At 45.1% G+C, this 24265-nt stretch overlaps 1 protein-coding gene across 1 annotated transcript in view; it reads right to left on the bottom strand.

Moving 5' to 3' along the window:
* CACHD1 (cache domain containing 1) overlaps positions 1-24265 on the bottom strand; it is a 222669-nt gene that overhangs the window by 54770 nt on the left and 143634 nt on the right. The window contains exons 4-7 of the mRNA XM_006773233.2: positions 22645-22751; positions 7699-7825; positions 4160-4304; positions 3081-3297 (exon numbers count right to left, since the gene is read on the bottom strand). Coding sequence (XP_006773296.1) covers positions 3081-3297; positions 4160-4304; positions 7699-7825; positions 22645-22751 — 596 coding nt within the window. The remainder of the gene's footprint in view (positions 1-3080; positions 3298-4159; positions 4305-7698; positions 7826-22644; positions 22752-24265) is intronic.

The following is a 24265-nucleotide window of genomic DNA, read 5'->3' as shown; positions in this document are numbered from 1 at the left end:
GGACAAGAACCCCGGCAGTTATCAGTTATAAATCTACCATAGGCTTGAAAAAGAGCCAACACAGGATAAAAGTTTTAGATTTTTCTGATTAGTGCAAAGTTATAATAATTTCTGACATGTAGCTTCTGTATCTTATTATCACTAATGGGGGGCAGATACTTTACTCTCATGCACAGATTAATTCTCATGATAATCCTACAGGGTAGGTCTGCTTTATTAGATTAACCTCACCCCATGGCCTTCAAACAGTACCAGGTACAGTGCAGGTGCTAAATAACTGTCTGTGGAATCAACAGTGGTGTGTATATATAGTGTAAGCTCCTGGGAGGAGTATACAGACCCCTCACTGTGTTGTAGCTAAGGCTACTAGTGGTCCTTGGCCTTGTTTGGGCCTGAGGTCAATTTAGGATACCTGGGGTATGCTCTGTAGGTTAGCTGGAAGTCTTGTAGGAAACTGAATATCATAACAGCCACAGCTACGTTTATTTAATATTTATGATGGAATCCTGGATCTTATTATCACCCCCAGTCCTGGAGAGATCAAATAATTTACACAAATAAGTTCACAGAGGTTAGAAAAATTCCAGAGTAGGAATTTGAAACCACATTGGTTGAAACCTAAAACCCACACACACTTAAAACACTATGCTATATTGCTCGAGAGCACCTCAAATCATTCATTAATTAACCAGACAATGCTCATTCCTGAAGTAAATACTTTAAGCAACTCATTTGGGTCTTTTTTTTCCTTCGAACTGCTGGGAGAAGCTTTAGGTGGAGGCCTGTGAAACACATTACTTGGCCTAAAAGGGACTCCTCTGAGCATTAAAAAAAAAAACAAAGAAAAAATAGTACCATCAAAATTTGTCCCAGTCTGTGATGGTCATCTTCTTGCCATGCTTTTGTTTGCCAACATTAAGAAAAACGAACAGCCCTAACCTGTTTGGCTCGGTGGATAGAGCGTTGGCCTGCAGACCAAAAGGTCCCAGGTTCGATCCCAGTCAAGGGCATGTACCTTGGTTGTAGCACATCCCCAGTAGGAGGTGTGCAGGAGGCAGCTGATCAATGTTTCTCTCTCAATGATGTTTCTAACTCTCTATCCCTCTCCCTTCCTCTTTGTAAAACACCAATAAAATATATTTTTTAAAAAAAGAAAAGAAAAACAAACAAAGAACACAGAAGACAAATGCTAGCCATCAAAACAGGCTTCTGCTCAAGTGCAGTGCAGGAAGATTTGTAAGAAGAGGTTTAATGAGGTCTCTACTCACAGGTTTAAAGCTGGAACAAATGTCAACATCTGAAAATCAAGGGGTTTCACATAAAAATCCAGATTTCTGGCTTCTCTTGAAACAGAAGATCTGGCAACACAGGGCAGGACTTCCTGCCTGGCAACACAGGCTGGACAGAAGAGCAGCTGCCTCCCTGCTGGAGTATGTGCTCTTGGGCTAACCACACCCTGCAAACATCCTCCTTACCTCACCCTGGGGGCTTGCTGAGTCACAGCCACTGCCTGGCCACTGCTGGGCTGACGTTCCCCTCCACTGTTTAAATAGCATCACCATCAAAACTGGTCTTGAACTCTAGAGCTGGTTTGATGGCTGAAGAATCAAGTAGAAACACTTCCACTGAGGTAGACGGCACCTACCGGCAAATGGCATCCACCAACTAGCCAATCCTCTTGAATACCTAAGAGGTCAGCCTTGTCTACTGACCTTACTGAATCGTGGGAAACTTTACACTCAGCCAGCCTGTAATATTGGTCAGTTTCTATGCCGGTTGGCAAATTCTACAATGAGCCCGATGACTGACACCCTTGCATAATCCCATCCCCTCTTGAGTGCGGGCATGACCAGGAATTCACTTCTAACCAATCGACTATGGCAAAGGTGATAGCGATTTTGCAGATGTCATTAAGGTCTTAATGTCAATCACAAGGGAGAGCTGTCTGATTAAACCAAAAGGGAGGGTGGGCTTGATTAGTTCAGAGAAGACCTTTAAAGCCTTCCCTGCAGTCAGGAGTTGAAGAGGAGGTGCTCTCCTGCTGGCTTTGAAGAAGCAAGTGGACATGAGTTCTACAGTTGCAAGGAAAGTGATGATGTCAACAATTAGAGCTTGGAAGAGGACTCCAAACCGCTGATGAGACCACACACCTGGCTGACAGCGGGATTGCAGCCTTATGCAATCCTAAGAAGAGAACCCAGCTAGGCTGTATCTGGACTCCTGACCCAGAGAAACTGTGAGATAATACAATAAACGATGAGATAATAACATACAGAAACACAAAATGAATATGCTACCTACCCCCATTAGTTGAAACAGTTACAGTAACTTCTTTCTTTCTAGGTCCCACCATATGCCAGGCACTGTGCTTTGCACTTAGCAATGCTCTTAGTTTTAATGCAGACACTATACAGAGCTTAAAAATATATTCTTTAAATTTATCTCAAGGATACATTCATTAAAAACCACACACACACACACACCTACAAATAGATTTTCAACTATAAAAGGGAAAATAACAGAGATTCCTTTCAGTAGTTTCAAAGTACGTGTCTTATTTCAAATATCCTTTCCATTAGCATGCACCCTAATTCCAGATCTTCTTTAATACACGGAAACTAAATTAGAGTGCCTTTGTACATTTGAAGAGCTATGCTCGTCGAAATGACAGCTGGTTAGAGGATGGAAGGATTAAGGCAAGAACTCCTGTGGCCCCATTTTACCTGCACAGGCGCACAGGTCCTCCATTCTAAGTCAAAGAGGAGGTGAGGTTGACAATTAGCATTAAAAAGGATGTGGGTATGCCCTGGGGAATAAATGGGATGTGTCCTTATGAAAGGGGCAGGAAGAGGAGCCTCTGGGGGTAAAGAAATTGTGCAGACTGAGCACTTGGATTGGGAAAGAAGAGAAAATCTAGTGAGGGCCTAGTAGAGGATGACATTATGGCAACACACGAAAATTTTATCCCAAGTCAATTAAAAAAAATTCCTCTAGACATGGTTGTGTGATGCATTTATAACATATTCCTATCGCCACCCTTTACCCACTAGTTTATCAGTCCTCTGGGGAAATGCGCTTACTTGCTTGGGACTTTGTGTTGTTGTTTGTGCTCCGAATCAGCTGAAACGCCTTTTGAAATCCCACGGCGTGCTGGGTAGGACTGTCCAAAGATTTGACGCTGCTGACGAAGGTGGACATCTTCCTTTTGGTCTCACTGGTGGCTGGAGACAGGAACGTCTTGTAGCACTGGTCCAGGGAGCAGGTCCTCACGGTGTCTGCCACAGTCAGCACTGAGATCTGGGCGGAGGAAAAAGGAAAGCCCTTATCCCACCATGGAAAGGTGTGAATGGTTGTCTTTTTATTTGTTTTCTAAATTCCAGAAGAGCCTGAGGAGTGAGAAAGCTTACAGATTTCTGAGAGTTTAAAAATAAATGCCTGAAGGCACACATCTATCAATTTTGAAAAGGATTAGTTAAGGATTGGTAAGAGGGAGGGACCCTAGAGTTTGGTTTTTGTTCCACGATGAAGTCAGCAGTATGGTGTTCACATATAATATTAAAAATTTTTTTTTTCATGCAAAGAAAAGTCTTAGCAAGTTCTAACCATCTTGGTTGTCCAATTGGAGGTGGGGGGGAGGGTAAAGATATAGGGGAGGTTTTAAACAATGACATTAGTGAGTAAAATTTTAGGACTTGGAAAAATCAAAATGATGAAGCAGAAACTGCCCACAGGCGGACTATCATTAGCTGCAAACACACCTGTCTCTGAGGTGCCCTAGAGGTTAGTAAGCCTCCAGTGGCCTTCCCTTCTCCCTTCTTTCCCAAGCAATCTTCAAAGTCAGCCATCCACCAGCATCCAAACCCTGGCCCTTTTGCTCCTTAATATAACTTCCAGTGTGAGAGTCACAGCTAATTAGAAGTCTTAAGAGGAGGCAGAAAGGAAGTGCAAGGCTCAGCTGAGTGGGGCTAGTTTTCCAAGAGGTTTGGAATCTCAGTTGGCAGCTGCTTTCTCAGATACCACAGTGAAAACTCAATTGCTCTCTTCTCCCAGAGTCATCTGAAAGACGGATTCCAAACCATATGTCATCAAACACAGAGTGCTTCTAAAAAGGTGTTCACGGCAGATCCAAAGCCACGCGGGCCACGGGGATCATAGTCACCTTATCGTGTTCGTCGATGGCGCTGAGGATGACCTGGGCGGCATCCTTGGCGATCTGGAGCTGGGTGTCGGTGACGGAGGCCCCGTGGTCCAGGATCACGACTATGTGCTTGGACTGCGGCCGGACTGTCGAGACGTAGATAGGTCTGGAAGGAGGAGAAGCTCTCTAGGGTCAATCCTGCTTTAAGTACAAGGCCTCGCCCTGAGCCAGCTGTGAGCAGGTGTGCAGTCATGCTGGTGCCTAGGTTTCTCCACAGAGGGCAGGAGAAGGCGAGATCAGCCCAGCGGGAGAAACTATCCTGGGGCCCTGAAAACAACACCCCGAGATAACAGCGTGGGTCTGCAGACCAGGGGCTGGTGCCCTGTGTCTCCCAAAGATGAAAGTGACTGGGAGACGGTTTTAAGCAGCAAACCCTTTGGAAGGCTGGCTTTTCCTCACACGACAACCCTCTCCGCTGCTTGCAGTGGTGCTGCTGCTCATCGCTACCCAACGTCCTGCTGCAGGAGTCGGACCGGTGGCCGCCTCAAGCTGCAGACACAGCCTCAGAGGGAGAGAGGCCCGCTCGCCGGTACTGGGTCCTCCTTGGCAGATGACAGAGTGGGACTTTGGGAAAACCCAGGCAGCCTATCCTCGGTGAGCGTGCTGAGCGGCTCGGAATACCGGTCTGGTTTCTCTCCCGCAAGACGAGGACCACTGCGGAGAGGGCCCTTCCCTTTTAGGACTGAGGCAGCTCACGCAAGTCAGCCACTAAAAGGCCCCTTATCGACGCATTTAACACCGTGCCACCAGGGCTGTCCGAGCCTGTGACAGCCACTCCTCTGGCCGGGCTTTTGTTTGCCAACATTAAGGAAGGGGGAGGGGTGGAGTCCCAGGGAGAAAGGCCTCCCATCAAAGCAGGCTTCCGCCAGAGTGCAGTACAGGAAGGCGTGTGAGGGGAGGCTTTAAGGAGGTCTCTATTCACAGTGTTAAAGCTGGAACAAATTAGGGGGCGCTTAAGAAAGCAAATCAGCCTCAAGAGAATGCTCTCCTTTATGGACACCCCTAAAAAACACTAGATTTTTTTTTCCTCTCTGGGAAATGTTAGATGCCAGTTGAGTCACAAAAGCCTGGGCACAAATTAAGAAATGTAGGCAAAGTACCAAAACACCTGGCCAAGTCGACACTCACTGTTCTCCAGCCCAAAGTCGTACATTAATACTAAGGTACCACTAGTCGATACCATACAGCCATTAGGGAAATGGGATTAAAAAAAAAAAAATCCAGGAGATGTGGCTCCAGAAATGAAAGAGAGAACAGAAAAGAAGAAAAATCTAACTCTCCCAACACTGATGACTGTGTTACACATGGAACTTTTTAGGTCCTCCAAGCTAGGTGAATAGGTTTTATAAAAAAAGGACACACCTTCTCCATTCCAACTCAATTCACATCCTATCTAATAAAGAGGGAATATGCAAATTGACCATCACAGCATCACAAAGATGGCAGTGCCCACAGCAGAGGCGGGGTTTCCGTAATACAAGATGGCTGCACCCACAGCGGAGGCTGAGTTCCCATAACGAGCCTTAACGAGCAATCAGCAAGGACCTAAAGCTTCGTGACGCTTGGCTGGGGCAGGGGACCTGAGGCTGCACCCCCGCCGCCTGGTGGGGCTTGATAGGAGACCTCAGGCCGTGCCCCCTGCCCTGACACCAGGCCAGGGAACCTCAGGCCATAGCCTTAACGAGCAATCAGCAAGGACCTAAGGCTGCGTGACGCTTGGCCGGGGCAGGGGACCTGAGGCTGCACCCCCCTCCCCCGCCTGGTGGGGCCTGATAGGAGACCTCAGGCCGTGCCCCCCACCCAGCGGGGCTTGACGGGGGACCTGAGGCTGCACCCCCACCCCGATGCTGGGCCGCGGGACCTTAGGATGCTCCCCCGGCCCTGGGTGACCTCAGGCCATGCCCCCCACCCTGGTGCTGGGGGACATGAGGCTGCATCCCTCACCCAGCAGATCTTGACAGGGGACACCAGCTGTGTCCTCTGAGCAGGCAGGGCTTGACGGGGGCCCTGAGGCTGTGCCCCCCGCCTGGCACTAGGTCAGGGGACCTGAGGCTGCACCCCCATCCAGCGGGGCTTGACAAGGTGGGGCCAGCTGGGTCTGGGTATCACACGATTTTGAGGCACCGTGAGTGGCCGGGGACTTGACACTGGATCCTGTGGCGTGCCCCAGACTCTGACAATAGAAAGATTTTCATACACATTTTACTAAGTTTCTTTCATCTCTGACACTTCTATTATAGAGAAAGGGCAAATAGCAATGTTAAAGTATTTCCTCTAATTAATCCCCTTTTAATGTGCATGAATTTTGTGCACCAGGCCACTAGTAAATAATAAGCAGCATATGTGTTCACAGTGTCATAATGATGAGTGCGATATATAAATAGCAACATATTTACGATCAAGATGCATGAAACCTGCTTGGCTGACCCAGCGGGGCTTGACGGGGGACCTGAGGCTGCCCCCCCACCCCGATGCTGGGCCGCAGGACCTTAGGATGCTCCCCCAGCCCTGGGTGACCTCAGGCCATGTACTCAACCAATGAACCAGGTCACGGTTCAATTCCTGGTCAGGGCACGTGCCCAGGTTGTGAGTTTGATCCCCAGTGGGGGTCATGCAGGAGGCAGCCAATCACGGATTCTCTCTCATCATTGATGTTTCTATTTCTCTTTCTCTCCCTTCCTCTCTGAACTCAATAAAAATATATTTAAAAAATAAAAATAGCATGCCATCCAATTTCTCTTCGGAGAAGCACATGAAAATTAGGTGAAGAGAAACTCAAGCGATGGCTCATTTAGACTCGGCAAAGTGGGTGTCTTGTACCAACTGCAGAGGTTCTGGCATCAAACATCTGACACTGCAAAAGGGGAACTGTGGGGATTCCCAAGGAAAGAAGGAATCTTTGCCTTAGGGGCTCTGTAAATTGATGAGCCTTGTCCTACACACGATCTCTGTCACTCCCCTTCTGGCTAAGCGGCACAACTTCAAGTCATTTCCACATTAACGATGGCTCTTTAATCCAATGTTTCCTAGACAACCTTCACACTTTGAGTAGCTGAGATCTGGGTGTAAATTTCGAAAGGATGGCCAAGCACAATGTCCCGACAGGAACAGTGAGCATCACAACCTCTGCTCGGAGACACGCTACCAATACGTCTTCCAGGGCTGAACTGGAAGGTAAGGTATCGCCGTGTTTGTCTCACCAAAGGTGTCTGATGCTCAGAGCAGTTTGGGTGCTACAAGCAATTTAATTTCTTTAGTAAATATCTTGTTCTATTTTGGCATGTTAGGTAGTTCCAGAAAAGCTCTGGGCTTTATCATGTGACCTTCCCTAGCATTTCCACAGTCAACCTATGTCCAAAGGCGAAATCATTTCAGAATAAGTTCAAGTTTCTAAAACCGCAGCCTGGAGGGAGAGCCGGGTGTGTAAATGAGGAGCCAGTATTTCATGCAGATCACTGTCAGGGGCAGTAATTACAAGGTTAGCAAGTGAGTCAACATACCTACTGCGATGCTCATAGCTGCCCTTACACCGGAACTTGTGTGCTGGGAAGACAGTGAATATCCCCTCTTCCGAACTGAAATACTGCCACTTGATTCCAGGGTTGGATTTCAGGTTGTCTGCAAGAACTGGAGGAGAGGGGAATATGAAACACAACTGCCAAACCCACAGGTGCACGTAGGCATCACTCCGCAGGCATCTGTTTTGCATAAAATGCTTGTCGGATGAAGAAATTCCACTAGATAGATAGAAGGCTATAAATTTTCTACTAAACATTTTCTTTCTGTCCCTTTAAAAAAAACATACCCCTATTAAAAAATGAAATGAATGTTTCAGTCAAGCGAAGCAATTAATCTTAACTTTGAATGGTGACACTATATGTCCGGGATCATTTTTTCCAGCGTCAATGATTCATTTGTACTAATGCCTCCCCTCACTGGGCTGGTCCCTGTTGGGCCAGCGTACACTTACTGGCTTAGATACATTCTCTAACTGTAGAAAACAGTGATGTTAATAGGCCTCGTCTCCAGCGGGACTAGATGTGTGACCTTGCCCTTGCTCACTGCATAATGAGGGAAACAGCACCAACGGTACTTGAAAGGCCAGAACCATAATCATCCGATGATTGCTTCTGGAATGATTCCACATGCCAGCACTGGATGGAGGCTCTCCTTTATGTTACCTCATTTAATCCATACAACAACCTTAGGATCATTATTTCCTACACTGGAGTTGAGGATATAAGCAAGTGTAGAGAGGGTAAGCGATTTGCCTAAGGCTTCATCAGTAAGTCGTGGAGCTGGCATCCAAGCCTGCGTTTCCAGGCTCCCGTCTTCTTTACATCGTACTTTGCCTCCTGTCCTGTGTACACTGTAGCCTTGTCACTGACCGGCAGCTGGAGTGACAGCCACCTGACTGTGTGCAATCCTGTCCACAAAGTCTTTCTTAACCTCTTTCCTGGACTCAAGAGTTCTCTCCCTTCTCTGATGCCCTTTTGTTCTGTTCCACACCCACTTATTATGTGTAGGGTGCTGCCTTACATGCTGCAAAATATACAAAGATGACCCAAAGGCAAACCCTACTGTAATAGGCACGATACCAAAAGAATCACATACAGGGACACGGAGCAGAAGACAATGCAACAGAGGAGGAGTCCAAGCAAAGCCAAAAAGAAAGTGTGAGGTGCCTTTGAGAAAAACACGTATGCTCTGAGTGCCACGTGACCAGCCTTTGGTCTGGCTCAGAGAGTCGGCAAACTTCTGTAAAGGTCCAGATTGTCAATGATTCTGGCTTTGCAAATCACATGGCCTCTATGGTATCTCTGCCACTGTAGTGTGAAAGCAGCCATGGACATATGTAAATGGACTGGCACTCACCAATACATACAGACATGTTTGTGTGTGCTAATCAAAGCTTGTTTACAAACATCGGTGGCAAGCTGTATCTGCCACAGCACACTCAGGGCCTCACACCTTCAGCAGTTACGCTGCCCAACACCCACCAAGGAGCCGTAGCACATTTCATCCTCATAAAAGCCCCAGGAGTAAAAAAAAATGACCATCCCAAGTTACAGGTAAGGAACCAGGACCAGAGAGGTTTTGGACCTGCTTCAGGTCTCAGTGGACAAGAAAGGAGTGGATCCAGTGCGTGACCACAATGCCCGTCCCCTCTCCACTCTGCCCAGCGGGCGACCTTCTCAAGGTTGTCACCTGGACTCGGGGACCAGGCTCTCTCCTGAGATGGATGGCAAGTGGGAGTGTGTGTTCACAGGGGAGAGGCTTTTCCTTCGCCTCCTCTCCTGGGGGTCTGAAGGCTCAATCTTGACTTCATATTAGCCCTGTTCTCCAGGCAGCCCTGCCAACCCGGCAAGAAAAAGGCAAATGGCTGCCTTTGGAAGTAAAGGCAAGCTCCATGACCTCATCTAAAAATAACATCTGTAACAATAAACAGGCTACAACGAGACGATTAAAAGGGGAGCCATTGAGAGCAAGAATGTTTTAAAAATAAATCACAATTCCTACGGTGCATGATACATTGAGCCTCCACCACCAAATAGCATGCCGGCTCCCTAGCATCACTGCAGCACGAGAGCTTAAGTATCAGGCTAGGTTCCGCAAATCCTCCCCCTGAGAACTCCTTTGGCATCTGATTAAATTTCATCCCTTATTCGGTACTAGCAGAAGATGATGGATATGATGGTAATGAGGACCCCAGAGCCCAGAAGCAATCTATCATCGTGGTGCACACCCCAGGAGGGCCCCTCGCTGACCCAGATGTGCGGTGAACGAGAGCCCCATTATCCCCGCGGGCAGCCCAGAGGGGGCTTCTCCATTCACAGGAGTCAGGGAGGTGTTCTGGTCACTGGAAAACTCGGGCGGGGGTCCCGCACACTCACTCTTTCTTCAGAAATGCTGGACGGCATCCAAGAAAAAGCTGGGCAAGTGCCCAGCAGTCGGCCCAGGATGCACAGCGTTAGGCCTTAAGCTATTCCCGGGCAGGTCCTGTATCTGTCAAAACTGCTCTGCACACCTACCTCAGACAGACCCTGTGGAGGAGGCAAGAGATGGTTTTTTCCTCACTGAAGCATATTCCCGAAACAGAAGTTATCATACCCGCTGAATCCTTCCAGCATTTATCTCTTCCCGCCTTCTAGCTCATAGGATTGTGGTGAGGGTAACTTTTCGCTTCTTGGTCCCTGGATTCCAAGATCCCCGAGGGCGAGGTCTCTATCTGAGCCACCTCTGTACCCCTGGGCAAGCCTCCAGTGCTTTCCACATAGAGGTACCCACTCGATGAGGGCTGCAGAGGTGACACCTGCAGGACCCAGCAGGGGGAGGGGCTGCACGGTCCTATTTCTCCGCTGTTCCCAGATACTGTTGCTGGATCAATTCCAAAATCTTATTTTCCTCTAATGCCAAATCCAATTAAAAATAAATTAAATACTGCGAGTACATCAGCATAGAGCAATGATCATTCTAAGTAGGTTTAAAAATAATAAATACTCCCTTCTCCCAACACCACCACCAAGTCAATAGATACAGAATAGGCAGATAAGGGGAGGGATAAAAAGCCTGCTTGTCTGAGGATTTCATGGGACTACCCATGCCAGAATGTACCAACTGTGTATTTTGAACATATAAGTTTATTAGATGTCAATGATACCTCAGTCAAGCTGATGTGATAATAAAACAGTAAACATTTATTGAGTGTGACATAAACCAGTTTTATATATGGTGTGCCGCTTTTCATAATTCCTCTGTGAGTTTATTATACCCATTTTACAGAGGCGGAGCGTGCTCAAAGCCACCAGGGTGGAGTGATGATTTGATGTAGGCATGTCTGCCCAAAGCCCTTGCTGCTGCCAGAATACCACAGTGCTTCTACCTGTCAACAAATGCATGCTGGGATGAGTCAGCAATCCTCGGATAAAAAGCACACCAAGCATTTCCCGAGAGGCAGAATGGACACATATAAACATGTTGGTGTTACTCAATCAAAAAAACTGGTTGCATTGTAAAAATATAATGCAAGTAAATACAGTTAAGGAGACCCGATGCGAAGGAATGATTTCACAATTGAAGTAAGGTGTAAGGCTAAAGTAACATTTAATCGCGTGCGTTTTAAAACAAACGGCTGAGTTGCTGAAAATGGCACCCAAACAGTGGGGAGGCCGATGTCGCGGGGTGTGCCCCTGAGCCCACTGGGCTGGCTTCACTGGAACGTGGCACAGACACAAGCTACGGCTTGGCAGGCAGAGCCAACAGGAATGACAGCACTCATGATTCGGAGCGACATCTAACGGAGAGCATATTTCAGACACAGGAGGAGGTTTTATTGAACTGAGAAACGATCTAGCTGAGACCTCTGAATTACTTTGTCGGTGTTTTTTTCTTTGCCTGTCCATGGGAGCAGCCTACGTAAGCCGTTTGGACGCAGGCCCAGTGCTATTCTTCACTTTCTATTGAATCCAGGTAGGCACTTAGGAACTAGAAGGGAGACCTGATAAATAGGAATGGACTCGGAATGAGGAGCCATGGGTTGAAGTCCCATCTCTAAGACTGGCAAGCCCTCTGGCCTTACACTTACTCTCCAGACCGCTTGCAGAGGCATCTTTTAAAAATGGAAACCAAATCAGACCATGGATTTGCTTAACACCCTTCAGAGATTTCCCACTACACCACTCCTAGTACTAAATCCGAACTCGATAGGGCCCTCTGCCACCTGGCCCCTTCCTACTTTCCTACCTCACCTTTCCCCTCTCCCCCTCACTACACTGGACACATCAAGAGCTATTTCTTTCAGTTTGGCAAATGTGCCAAGCTCTTTGCACAAGGTGATCCTTAGGTCCCGAATAACTCTTTTCACTCTCAGAGAGACTTGCCCTCCACTAGCCTCCTCCCTCAGAGCACCCAGTGTTTTCCTTCATAGCAAGAATGGGTCATGTTCATTGTATTTACATTTGAAGGTATTCGATTCAAGTCTCTGGTGCAGAGGAGCTGTAAGCTCCAAGAAGGCAGGAGCCAGGTCAGGTCTGTTCTTCACATTTCTGGTCTCCTGGCAGGGCCTGGTTTTTAGGAAGTGCTCCGTCAGTATGTACTGAGTGAACTAGTGACTGATGATCTTGGTCAGGGCTTTTCGCCTATGTCCCCATCACCTCCCCCGATTTCCTCATCTGTAAAGTAATGGATTTCAACAAGGTGTTCCCAAACCAAAAGAGAAAAGTGTTAAAAGGGCAAAGAATGAAGGTCAATAGGAGGGAAATACACAGATTTACAAGAGAGAGAAAGAGCAAACTTCCAACTGGGTTTAATCAAGTTTATGGCCCCTCCCCTGCCCCGTAAAAAAAAAAAAAGTCAGGAAAAGAGATAGTAATAGTGATGTAAGATTAAATAAAATGTCCAAACAGCGCCAAGAAACACTTAGATGAGAATGATGAAGAAACTTAACCTTGGCATTTTAAATATAAAAATGTGGTGGTTCACCTGTGATGGCACCTTGCTCTTCAAAGGCAAACTCTACCCCTTCCCTCTCCCGCAGCATAGCCTTCAACAAATTGACTATTTCTCCCTCATACAGTTTCTATGTGAATTCTGAGCAAAGACAAACAATTCTGTAATACCCACTGGCTTATTTTTCTTCAACGATCATACACAAACTTATCAGAAAAGCAGCTAAATAGCATGCCTTCCCCCTTTTCAGGTGTTCTTTACAACTCCCATCACTGAGGCTCAAGATCTGCCTGCACACAGTGTACTGAACTGTCTGAGGGTAACTCTAACCTATGGGCCCAAGTCCACGGCCCCGAGTATCTTCCCTCCAATTTCACCATCTACATCTAACTTGTTCTAAACGCACTGACCTCTTCAGTGAAACCCAAACCAACAATGTTTCCGCACTCTTATCTATGCTTTTTCATGCTTCTGTCACGTGGCTGATGAGAAAGGGTTGGGATACAAACGGCTTGTAGTTGGGCTGTGGCTATTGTTTTTCTCAACATATTCTCCACCAGGGGGTAGGCACAAGAAGAAAATGCTCTGTAAGAGAAGGCTTGCTGCCTCCCACCTCAAGGAACTCTGGGCTTTCCAATGCCCAGCCCAACACCACCAAGCAAAACACCCACAGCTATCTACCTCCCACGGCTTACCGAATACCAAATACAAGAGCTGTCCTAAATACACAAAGTTGCAGACATATAAAAACACTCCGACTTCCCCAACAGACCAGAAATTACATAGCACCTTTCAGTAATATTCTGTGCAATAGCCCTCATTTCGGGGGTGGATAAAATAAATTAACATTCTGAGGACTCCTAACAATTTCTGGCATTATACCCTATCACATCTTTCCAATGCCTACTCCTCGCTCGCACCCGGGGTATTGCTTTACCATGTTTTCAGGAGAGGCTGTATTTCATGGACCCCCCAGACATCGTTTATGCTGCTTCAGAAGTGGCAAACATATCCAGCATTTAACCAAGTAAAGTACCAAGCACTTTACTAAGCCTTTCATATGTATTACCTCAGTTAGTTTTACAACAATCCTAAGAGGTAGGTTTTATCTGTTATTCAGGCAGCTGGCGAGAGCCAGAATGTGGAGGTTCACCCAGGAGATATTACTGTTCCCGTTACAGCGTTAAGGCTATTCTGACTCAGAGAGGGAAGTGACTTGAGCTCTGAGCTGAATGAATCTGGAGCGTGTAGCACAGTGATTCCTCCGGATTATACTCGCTAAAGCCCATCACCCAAGTTACATTAATGACCACGGACCCACCTACCTCACGGTATTTATTTCAGTATAACATTAAGTAGAGGAATCCTCACAGCTCTGGTTCTGTTCCAAGTTTGTCATGTCTGTTCTAGGCTCATTCTATCATGTAAAACAACCAGTCCATTCTGTCCTTCATCCAGTTGCGACAGCCTGGTCATGGGCTAGGAATCCAGAGTAAACTCCTGGGAAAATCCACAATCAGTGTGGGATCTCCTACTCTACCCTCTTCCTTTCTTGCAGACCATTCCCAAAGGATCCACAGGTCCAGGTGGTCTTCAAACATTCCCGGAAGGAGTAAGGGAGAATAACAGGATGGAGGTCTCAAGCCTGGCTGACCATCACAATCAGCTTTGAAAAATACAGATTCCCAAGCTTCACCAAGCCAACATCCTGGTTCACTTGGTCTGAGCTGAGGGCCAAAAGGTAAGTGTTCTTAACAGTGCATTCCAGCTGACTCATGATCACTCAGGTGGGACAACTGGACCGAGACATTAAACTTCATTATCCTGTTGCCTAAGTTTCACTTTCTTTCTACACTGTTTCTCTGTCTTTGCCATATAAAGACTAAGTATTCCCAATTTAAAAAATATTAGCAGCAGCAAGAACAATAAAACCCTTTCTCTCTCTGACCATTCCCTAAGTTTTGTGTGACTTTTCTTAGCCAAGCATCTTAGAAGAGTGGTGTACACTGATTCTACACTTCTTCTTCTTTTGAATATTTTTATTGATTTTATAGAGAGAGGAAGGGAGAGGGAGATAGAAACATCGATGAAAGAGAACATCGATCCGGGGTCTCCTGCTCGACCCGCACTGGGGATCGGCCTGCCACTGCAACCGGGCACGTGCACTGGATTGATGGGTGACCTCCTGGTGCATGGGTGGATGCTCAGCCACTGCACCACACAGGCCGGGCTGATTCTCCACCTCTTGCCATCCCACTCACTTCTCACCTGGTCACTTGTTTTTTGCCACAGCCTCTCCCCACCATTCTCTCCACCTCTGAGGGACCTTTAATAGTCTACCCTGATTTCTCCTTCTTCCAGGCCAACTACACTTCCATCCATTCTCCACAAGCTCTCTTATCTCCCCTGCTTCAAATCTTATCAGTTGGTTGATTTCAAGCTAAAAACAAGTAAAAACAAAAACCAAACCCCAACAAAACCTTTAGGCTGGCTTAACACTATCTTCATGTTATGTTCCTTACCCCCTCTTACACAGTGATCCCTACTATCTGCACTTTTTTACAGATTCCGAAATGGGAAATGTGCTTGCCACAAGCCTATCTCCTGGATAATTCCTATTGTCTTTTAAGACACAGCTCAACCTCACAATCTGGGTCAAGTACCAGGGCTTATCCTTATCACGACAACACTTAGCACTGCATTGTGTCTGTCAGCTGATTTTCCTCCTCTTCCAGACGCCAGGCAACACACACATGTATACAACTGGCTGTGAGCTCTCTGAGGGGAGGAACTCTCCTAATTATCTTGCCATCGTACCATGTGACCATACATCTGTTAGCTGAGAGAAGCTCTTTACGAGGGAGTGTGAGGAAGGGGTTGGGGTTCATCCCGGGTCTCAGGCTTCGGGTCTCAGCCTTCGGTGAAAAGTAAAATGAAGCTGCTATCAATTGACATGAAACATGAGCCGAGGAGGCGGTTTGGGTAGGAAGAGAGAAGGTTATAAGTTTGGCTTTAGACATAAAGGGAGAGAAGCATCAACAGGCAGGATGCGGTGGTGGAGATATCTGTCTTCATCTGCAGCAGTCTATTGTGGGGAAGCCACTGAACTAGGAGTCAGGACACAGTGTTTAGAGTCATGTTGGTAGCAATAGTTTGTTGACTTTAGAGAGATCAGTTAACTTCTCTGGGCCTGTTTCTCAGCTATAAGATAGAGCAGATTCTTTCTTTGGTAAGAATGAGACAAATGTATAAAAAGGTTTGTGAGGCACTAAGAAGCGATGGGTTGATTTCTTGTGTACAGTGTGTGTCTGGACTCAGCACAGTTGGTTTCATGTGAATGACACTGTTCACCTGCATAGTCTGTGTCACTCTATACGCCTGAGACATTTATGTGCGCTGACTTGCTGCTAAGCTAAGGAAACTAGTGCTACCTTACAGCAAATCACATCCACATTTCTTTCTTCACTAAGGTCCTTCCAAAGTCTTGGTTATCCTATCTAATAAAGAGGGAATATGCTACTTGACCCTCATGCTGTTGCAAAGATGGCAGCGCCCACAGCCAATAAGGAGGGAATATGCTAATTGCCGCCCCCGCCTCAAACATGGTGTCACCCACAGCCAATAACGAGGGAATATGCTAATTGACTGCCCCGCCCACCAAGATGGTGGCACCCACAGCCACAAGATGGCGGTGCCCAGTCCCCTTAGCCCCGCTGGGGTGGCAGACGCACGGTAAGGCTGGGCCCACCCCCAGGCGGGCCCGACCACTCCACACCTGCCTCTGGAGTCCACGCCCCTGAGGGCTCCTGGACAGTGAGAGGGGGCAGGCCAGGCTGAGGGACCCCCCTCTAATGCATGAATTTTCATGTACCGGGCCTCTAGTTGCATTATACAAGCGAGGTGACAACATTACGAAGAAGATCCTAGTTTGTTTCATTTATTCATTCACTCAATAAACATTTGCTGTGTACTTGCTATGGGCAAGGCACTGGATTTTTTTTTTTTTTGTGAGCAGTAGGCACACAAAAAACAAATCAACTAGAGCAGAGGGTCAAGTAGATGTCCAATATAAAAAATTAAAATTCTATAATGAGATGAGCCATATAGTAAAGTAATAAACAAGAGTTGTAGCTGGGCCACCACAGCCTTTGGGCTCTCTGGGTGGTGGCTGGGGACTCCGCTGAGACTGTAGCTCAGCCTGTTTCTCCCACTGCTCAACCCTGCTTCCTTCTCTTTCCCCACAGGCTGCCACTCCCCATCTCTGATTCGGCCTCCTGGTAAATCCAACAAGCTACAACAGACAAGGAATTCTCATCTTTGCCACAGGGAAGGTGGAAAAGAGGTTGGAGGAATGAGCAATATTTTATAAGTCAGAGAAGGCAGGAAGTGCATCTTAGGATGAAACAATAATATAAACGAATGTATGGAGGAGGGACAGAGACTGGTGATTTGAAGAAATGAAAGTGATTCCCAGAGGGTAGAGCTCAGAGGGCTTACGGAGGAGAAAGAGGAACAGAAGATGGAGTTGAAAGGCCTCCACCTTTATCTTAGAGGTAAAGGAAAGCTGCCAGAGGGTTTTGAAAAGTGGAGTTACAGAGCAGGTATTTTCAAAATACCAAGAGTATGCAGGATATACTGAAGAAAAAAAAGAGGGAAGAGGAGCAGGGAAACCTTTTGGGACATAGTAAATAATTATTCCTCTAGAAAGGCAATGAGGAGCTAAGTGTGTGGCATCTGCAGTGCAGAAGCCAAAGGAGACTCAAGACACATCTGTAAACTACAAAGTCTGAGCCAAGTTTCCCCTTCAATCAAGGGAGGACAATGAGACCTATGTCACAAACCAGTGTAATGAGCAAGAAGAGGAACACACAGGTAAATGTCCAGGGAGGGATCTTGTACACAGTAAATACCTGACAAACATTCATTCACTCATGCTTTTATTTGGTCACTGACTCAAGTTTAGTTAAAACTGTTAAATAAAACCTGGAGTTGCACGGGGTGGAAAAGGCAAGAAAGAGTTCCCAATATAACCAGGATGGGGTTACCGATCATTGGGATAATGAGCCAGATTGGGAAGTAAGTTTAGAGGAAGGTTTGTGTTCTGTTTAATTTTTGAGTTAACTACAGGATAATCATAGAGAGATGTGTGCCCTGAAGTTGGTTACACAATAAATAAACCCAGAAATAGGTCGTGGGTGGAGATGAAGATCTGGAATTCAGCAGCATGTGGTGGGAGTGGAGACATTGGCTAAATTGACAACATTCAGGGAGGTAACAGTGACGTCAGGACAGTGGAGACATCGACCCTTCGGGACAGAATAATGGAAAAGGAGCCAAGGAGAAATAGGAAAGGACTGAGCAGAGAAGTAAGAGGATAAATGGAAACCAAAGGATGACAGTAAGAAGTTTACATGTCAACTGCCACACAGTGGACAAGTAAAATTGTGGGTCATTTAAAATCTTTCAAGGGAGCAATGATATAGTGAAAAACTGGGACATTCTAAATGTCAAAGTGGAGTAGATTCATTAATTCAACAATATTATGTAGTCACTGCTACAGTGATACAGAAGCATATTTATTTACATATTAGAGGCCCGATGCATGAAATTCGTCCAAGGAGCTTGGCCCTTGCGGCCCTGGCTGCCTCACGGCCCTGCCCACTTGTTGTTCAGAAGGTTGTTCTGCCATTTGGTCTAATTAGCATATTAGCTCTTTATTATATAGGATGCACAGAAGAATGTTCAGATACTTTGCTAAGTTCAACAGGCTGCATCCATCATGACCATATATGTTATAAGAGAGTATCCTATATACTAACAGCCAAACATGCAAATTGTCCCCTCGACTGGGAGTTCAACCACTCACTATGATGTGTGCTGACCACCAGGGGGCAGCATGGAACATGTTGGTGATGTGACACTGCAGTGGGCGGCAGTGGAGGTGCTGCTGGCCCTGAGGGCCCCGCTGAGAGAGAGCAGGGCCCGTGGTGGGATGGTGGAGCAGGTGAGTGAGTGGCGCCAGGCCAAGGCAGGTGCAAACAGGGCCTGATCACCGTGCAGATGGCGACCAGTGGCGACAGCGGGGGACGGGGCCGCTGCCTGGCTCCCAGGTGCTGTGGGAGCTGGGCGGGGGCCCGATGACTCAAGTGGAAGGGGGTTTGTGGGGGGCTGGGGGCCCAGGTGCTGCCCAGGGCCCAGAGGTCAGCTGGGACCTACCCTTCCATGTCAGATGCTTGTGCTTCCATCTCCGGCCAGGCCTAGGGACCGAACCCATTCATGAATTTTGTGCACCAGGCGTGTGTGTGTGTTTGTGTGTGTGTGTATGACTATATGTGGCAAAAAATCTTATAAAAGCAGTATAATAGGATTTCTGTGAGAAACTGTAAGACTAGACTTTGAAGTAGATCGCAGTACAGGAATAGAGCTTGAAGGGGATCACTGTGAAGAAAAGGGCCCTCAGTGTACTTAATTTTGTATTTGTGTATGTCACAAACACACACACACGGAAACTGAATCACACACACACACACACACACACACACACACACACACACACGGAAACGGAATCACACAACCTTGAGGAACCTGGAATTCTAAGTGACTGAATAGTTTTTAGATATTATATAAATAATTGCCACATCTTTTATGGCACACATGCAGTCATGGAGCTGGGGTAAGTAGGCATGACAACAAACCAGAAATTCCTAGTTTGGTTGATTTTTATTCTTTTACTTTTAGTTTTTGGAGGTAGAATGCATCTTTTCACTGCATTGGTATTAGCATGTTTAACAGCTAACTTCCATAGTATTTTAAAGAAAAGAGAGGAACCTCTGTAGCACACGGCCAATGTTTGCCATTCATAGAAGGAAGTGATGAATCCACTCCAGCCTCGAGGCCCACCTGTACCTCCTGCACGTTTAGTGCTGTAACGTGACTTGCAAATGCCCCTTACACCCCATGAATCCCATTTCTCAGTGAAGACTGCAATGCTACCTAGATCGAAGTTTGCAACTTCAAATGCTCTTTAAATCAAACACAATAAAGTCCAGACACTTTCTCTTTTGGTAAGAAAGACGAACTCCCAGCTCCACTCTCACCTCAATTGCATAACTCAAGAGAGCAAGAGGCAACTTTCCTTGGACTCTTCAAATAAACTCTCTTTAGGGATCAGGCTATGCACAAGAAAATAGCTCCGCAGGAATTTTGAAGAAAAAAGAGAGAGTGAGAAACTAGGGATAAAAGCAGGAAAGAACCTGAACGAAACATTACCAGCACCGTAATATAACACATGCACTGTCAAACATTAGTTATTTGAATGGAATCAGGGACAAGGAGTCAATTTAGAGAGTAGAGATCTGGCAGGAGTGGTTTTAAGAAAAAGAACACACGTGTGCTGGATGGATGGACATATGACCTAGCTTTGGATAAATGAACTTAAGAATCGTTTACAATTTATGTGAGTCTGTTTCCAGCAAGTCTGAGAGGCAACCTGAAACTGTGTTATCAATTAGGGACTCATTGATGGATTATATACAGTCTGAAAGAGCCTAAGGCTGGATATCTTGCAGATGTAAATATCAGACATGTGATAGCCGATGAAATACATTAATTCTGCTCTGAAAAGGGGCATGAGCTAGAGAGGAGGAAAAGAAGGAGCACTGAGGTCACCCTTCGGCATCTACTGCTCCTCTCCTGTTACAAATGATTGCTCAAGAATGTGGACTTTGGGATGCAGCCACTGCCTGGTGGAATGTCACACACTTGACGTGAAAGCAAGTCCGTTCTCAAATACCTGAATATTGCCAAAAGCTGCCTGTAAATCTAGCTACGTCCACTGTGCTGTGAACATCTCTTGTTAGGTAGTATGTTATACTTGAGACGTGCTCTGAGAAATAGCAAAATTCAACATCTCATCTTTATATACCTCCACCCTCACGACCCTCTTCCTTGACCCCATAGAAGATGCTTAGGAAATATTTGCTCAGTGAATTTTTATTGCACTTATTCATTCTAGTTAGTAGGTGGGAGGCCATTACCTGGCAGAAAGAATGGCTTCTGTACTTACTAAGAAAAAGGCACAATGATGCAACTCTTCATGATGGAGACAGATCTCAACAACATGCTCATTAGAAACAGATATAAAATAAGGGAATGAGGATATAGCCACGTGGGCAGCAGCTTCCGGATCCTCCAACGTCTGGCCCACGGAGATGAGTGACCCTGGCCGGGGAGCATTGCTCTGGCTCCCAAGTGAGTGTGCAGCCCCTCCGTCTGCCTCAAACTACCTTTCTTACTGTCTCAACCACACAGCCAGGAGAGTAATGGAGCTTCATCTAGAACCTGAGCACCAGACAGGATTGAGTACCAGGGACTTGCTATTAAAGGTACTGTCTACCAGAAAGGAGTAAAAATGCATTGGAAAGTAGTCTGTAATTCCTTCTTGTTTTATTTTCTCCCTGATTATGAAGCAAGGCATGCTTAGTTTAAAATTAATAAAATTGGGAAGTAAAAATAGCCTCCTCTTTGTTCCATCACTAAAAAGATGCATGCTATGCAGTAATATTTTTATTAATTCAAATGGCCCACAATTAACATGTATTATAAAAACCTCAACTACACACATGAGTGGATTCAATTGTGCATTTCTGGGACACATTTAAATCTGATCATGTTCAAAGTTTGCTTCTACCTCAAGTCTTCACACCCAGCAACATGTCTTACGTTACTGTGCAAACTTGAAGGGGGTAAATATTAAATTTGGGAACTAGGGAACTCAAGTTCTAGCTTTATGCTTTGTGCCCGCTCTAGACTCTTCCATAATTCATTTCTCTGCCCTTCTGTACTCTCTTCAATTAAGTTTTTTTATGAAAATGATTTTCATTTAGCATCCTTTCTAGTAGCAAACCCAATCTGCTCCAGAAGTTTTCCAGATTCTCAGAACAATAAAAATAACGACTGAATCCATTATGTATTGGTTCAGACAATATGTGCCTAGCAGATTTAGGTTGGACACTTAGCTAGCAGCTATAGTTTTATGACGTTTAAAGCTTATAGTTCTCTTTCCAGACCTAATAGGTTGGCTAGTTTGTGGATACAATTCCCAAAGACTACAATTTCTCCCCTGAACCGAGATTGGCTGGCGCTCTAAAAATAAATATTCTGGTCCTCTGGCTTTTTTCTTGGGTTTTACATGTTTGCAAGAGACCTGGAATTTGGGAAATATAGTTCATATTTAAGGATTAGGTCCTTCATCTCTCCAGCGATAAAGGAAGTCTTAGGACCCTTCTGAACCTTTGATTCTTCCTTGGTAAAATTCGAGAATTGAGGCTGGTAAGCGATTTCTGAAGTCCCTTCCAGCTCTGAAAAGGTGAAGCCTTTAGGTTCTGAGGTCCATCAATCAACAAGTGTGTATAACAAAACCAGAGGGTGAGACATATAAACGGAAACTCCAGGGCAAGAGAGCAGAAATAGTATGTCACGTTGGAGTTGTGTACATACAGGTGCCCTAGTAATTATTACTATTGCATATAACAGAGTTCCACTGCGATCAGGAAGAAAGCTCAAACTCAATATAAAGCACCATGACACTGTATTTGAATTACTAGAAAAGCTCCTTCATCATTCCTCCAAAACACTCCCCAATACAAATTAAAAATTATAAACAGGAAATACAAAGGAATTCAACACCTCCTATTGCAAAGATAACTGAGTCTCTAAAATATCCTTTACAGCAACACATGTAAAACTCCAGCAAATGAGATACCAAAGAGCCTAGCAAGGTACCATAGAGTAAATGCTCAATGCGTGGCAGCTCAATTTTCTTCCTTCTTTCCCTCTTCTGAATGTCCATGTTCCAGCAAGAAACATCCAATTTTAAGTATATACTTTTCTTCAAAAGTTAAAGGAAACTGTCTAAAGCAATACATCTATTCATGTACTTAAAGTACTTAAATGTGGTGTGATGCAGTTTATTTGTATAAAACTCAAAGGTCACTGACCTGAATTTAAGTCTCGTCCTGGATTGAAGGCCCGGCTATTCACAGTAGTAGAAAGTCGATCACAACTAATTGTTCTAGATACATTGGTATTGAAGTTCCCATCGAATCTGAAAGAATAAGAGAGTTGGCAATATTTATTTGGTGGTTATTCAATCCAGAAAAACAAACCAACAAAAATGAGTTCATACTGTATATAAATTAGGTCAGCTCCTAAACAGTAAAATTGTGATTTAAATTTTAAATATCAAAAAAAATTACTGCAGTAGAGTTTTTTTTTTTTTGGGGGGGGGCAACATTTGCATCTATAAAGTTTTAGAAATCAAGTTCTATTCTAAGGACATGAAGAAATAACCATCCTTCGAATCAACTTTTCTTCCATGAACCTGAGTCAGGCACTATTGATAAAATCATGCAGAAATAGATTCAGACTAGAATTACAAAAATACAGACGTGAGCTCTGATGTTACATATGAAACAATTATTTAATTTATCCTATCTGAAAAATCATGTCATGTTGGAGTTGTGTACATACAGGTGCCCTAGTAATTATTACTATTGCATATAACAGAGTTCCACTGTGATCAGGAAGAAAGTTCAAACTCAATATAAAGAATAGAGAGTAGTGCAAAATAGAGAGTAGTGCAAAATGTGAGAAAGAATGGCTATGGAGTAGGAAAGATCTAGATTTGAATCTCTGCTATGTCACTACTAAATGTATGTTACTTGGGCAAAATTGTTTAAGTTTTCTGACCCTGTTTTCTTTTCTGAAAAAAGAAAAGAAAAGAAATAATAAAACTTATTTTCTAAAGCTGTAAAAAAGATGATAAATAATGTATCAAAGTTCATTTTATTGTACATGACAAATAGCTTCCACCTAGACTGTAAGGTAAATAAGACCAAGGTCTTTTCTGATTTCCAGTGGTAGTACGATGCAAGTACTAAAGCTAAAACGGTGTTAGTGCTCTGGCTAGCAGCAGATCAATGAATACTAGTGCAATCAATGACTTATTTGTCAGCACTACCAACAAACTGCAAGAAAATAACAGGAAAATGTACCAACTCTGTCACTAAGAGTATTTTTAAAAGAGAATTTTAACCCAGAAGTAACAAAAGACAAAAAAAAAAAGTGAATTTCAAATAACCTATTTAAGATTTCAGATACTGGGAGGACTTATGATGTTTCTTGGACCCCCCAACCCTGATAAATTCAGTATGAAATTATGTTTTTTAAAATGTGTGAAAATGTGTCCTCGGATGAGAAAGGCCATTAATGAAATTCCATTACCGTGGGTAGAGAGGCTGTCTCCCCTGTATCACCTAGGAGAAACAATCCTAAAACTCTAGATCCACTTGAGTATTCCCATGAACTTTGATTATCTGTTGATCACATCCCATAATACTTAAGAGCTGCAAAACTGAACAGATTGTATAAGCAAGGGGCTAGGTTTTCACAGGGTGTGCTGGGTTCCAAAAGCTAAACGTTTTGTTTGGAAACATATCATCTCAAAGAAGGAGGTAGGCTTCTGTCCAGCCTCTAACCCAGGACAGAATTACATCAACATCGTCAACTGTGCCTCCAAGGACACAATTGCTTCACCAACGTGGTCACTCTTCCTTGGAC

The sequence above is a fragment of the Myotis davidii genome, unplaced genomic scaffold, assembly GCF_000327345.1.
Source record: "Myotis davidii unplaced genomic scaffold, ASM32734v1 scaffold205, whole genome shotgun sequence".
Taxonomy (NCBI): Eukaryota; Metazoa; Chordata; class Mammalia; order Chiroptera; family Vespertilionidae; genus Myotis; species Myotis davidii.
Note: the sequence above shows the minus strand (reverse complement) of the source record. Positions and strands in the feature narration are given on the sequence as shown.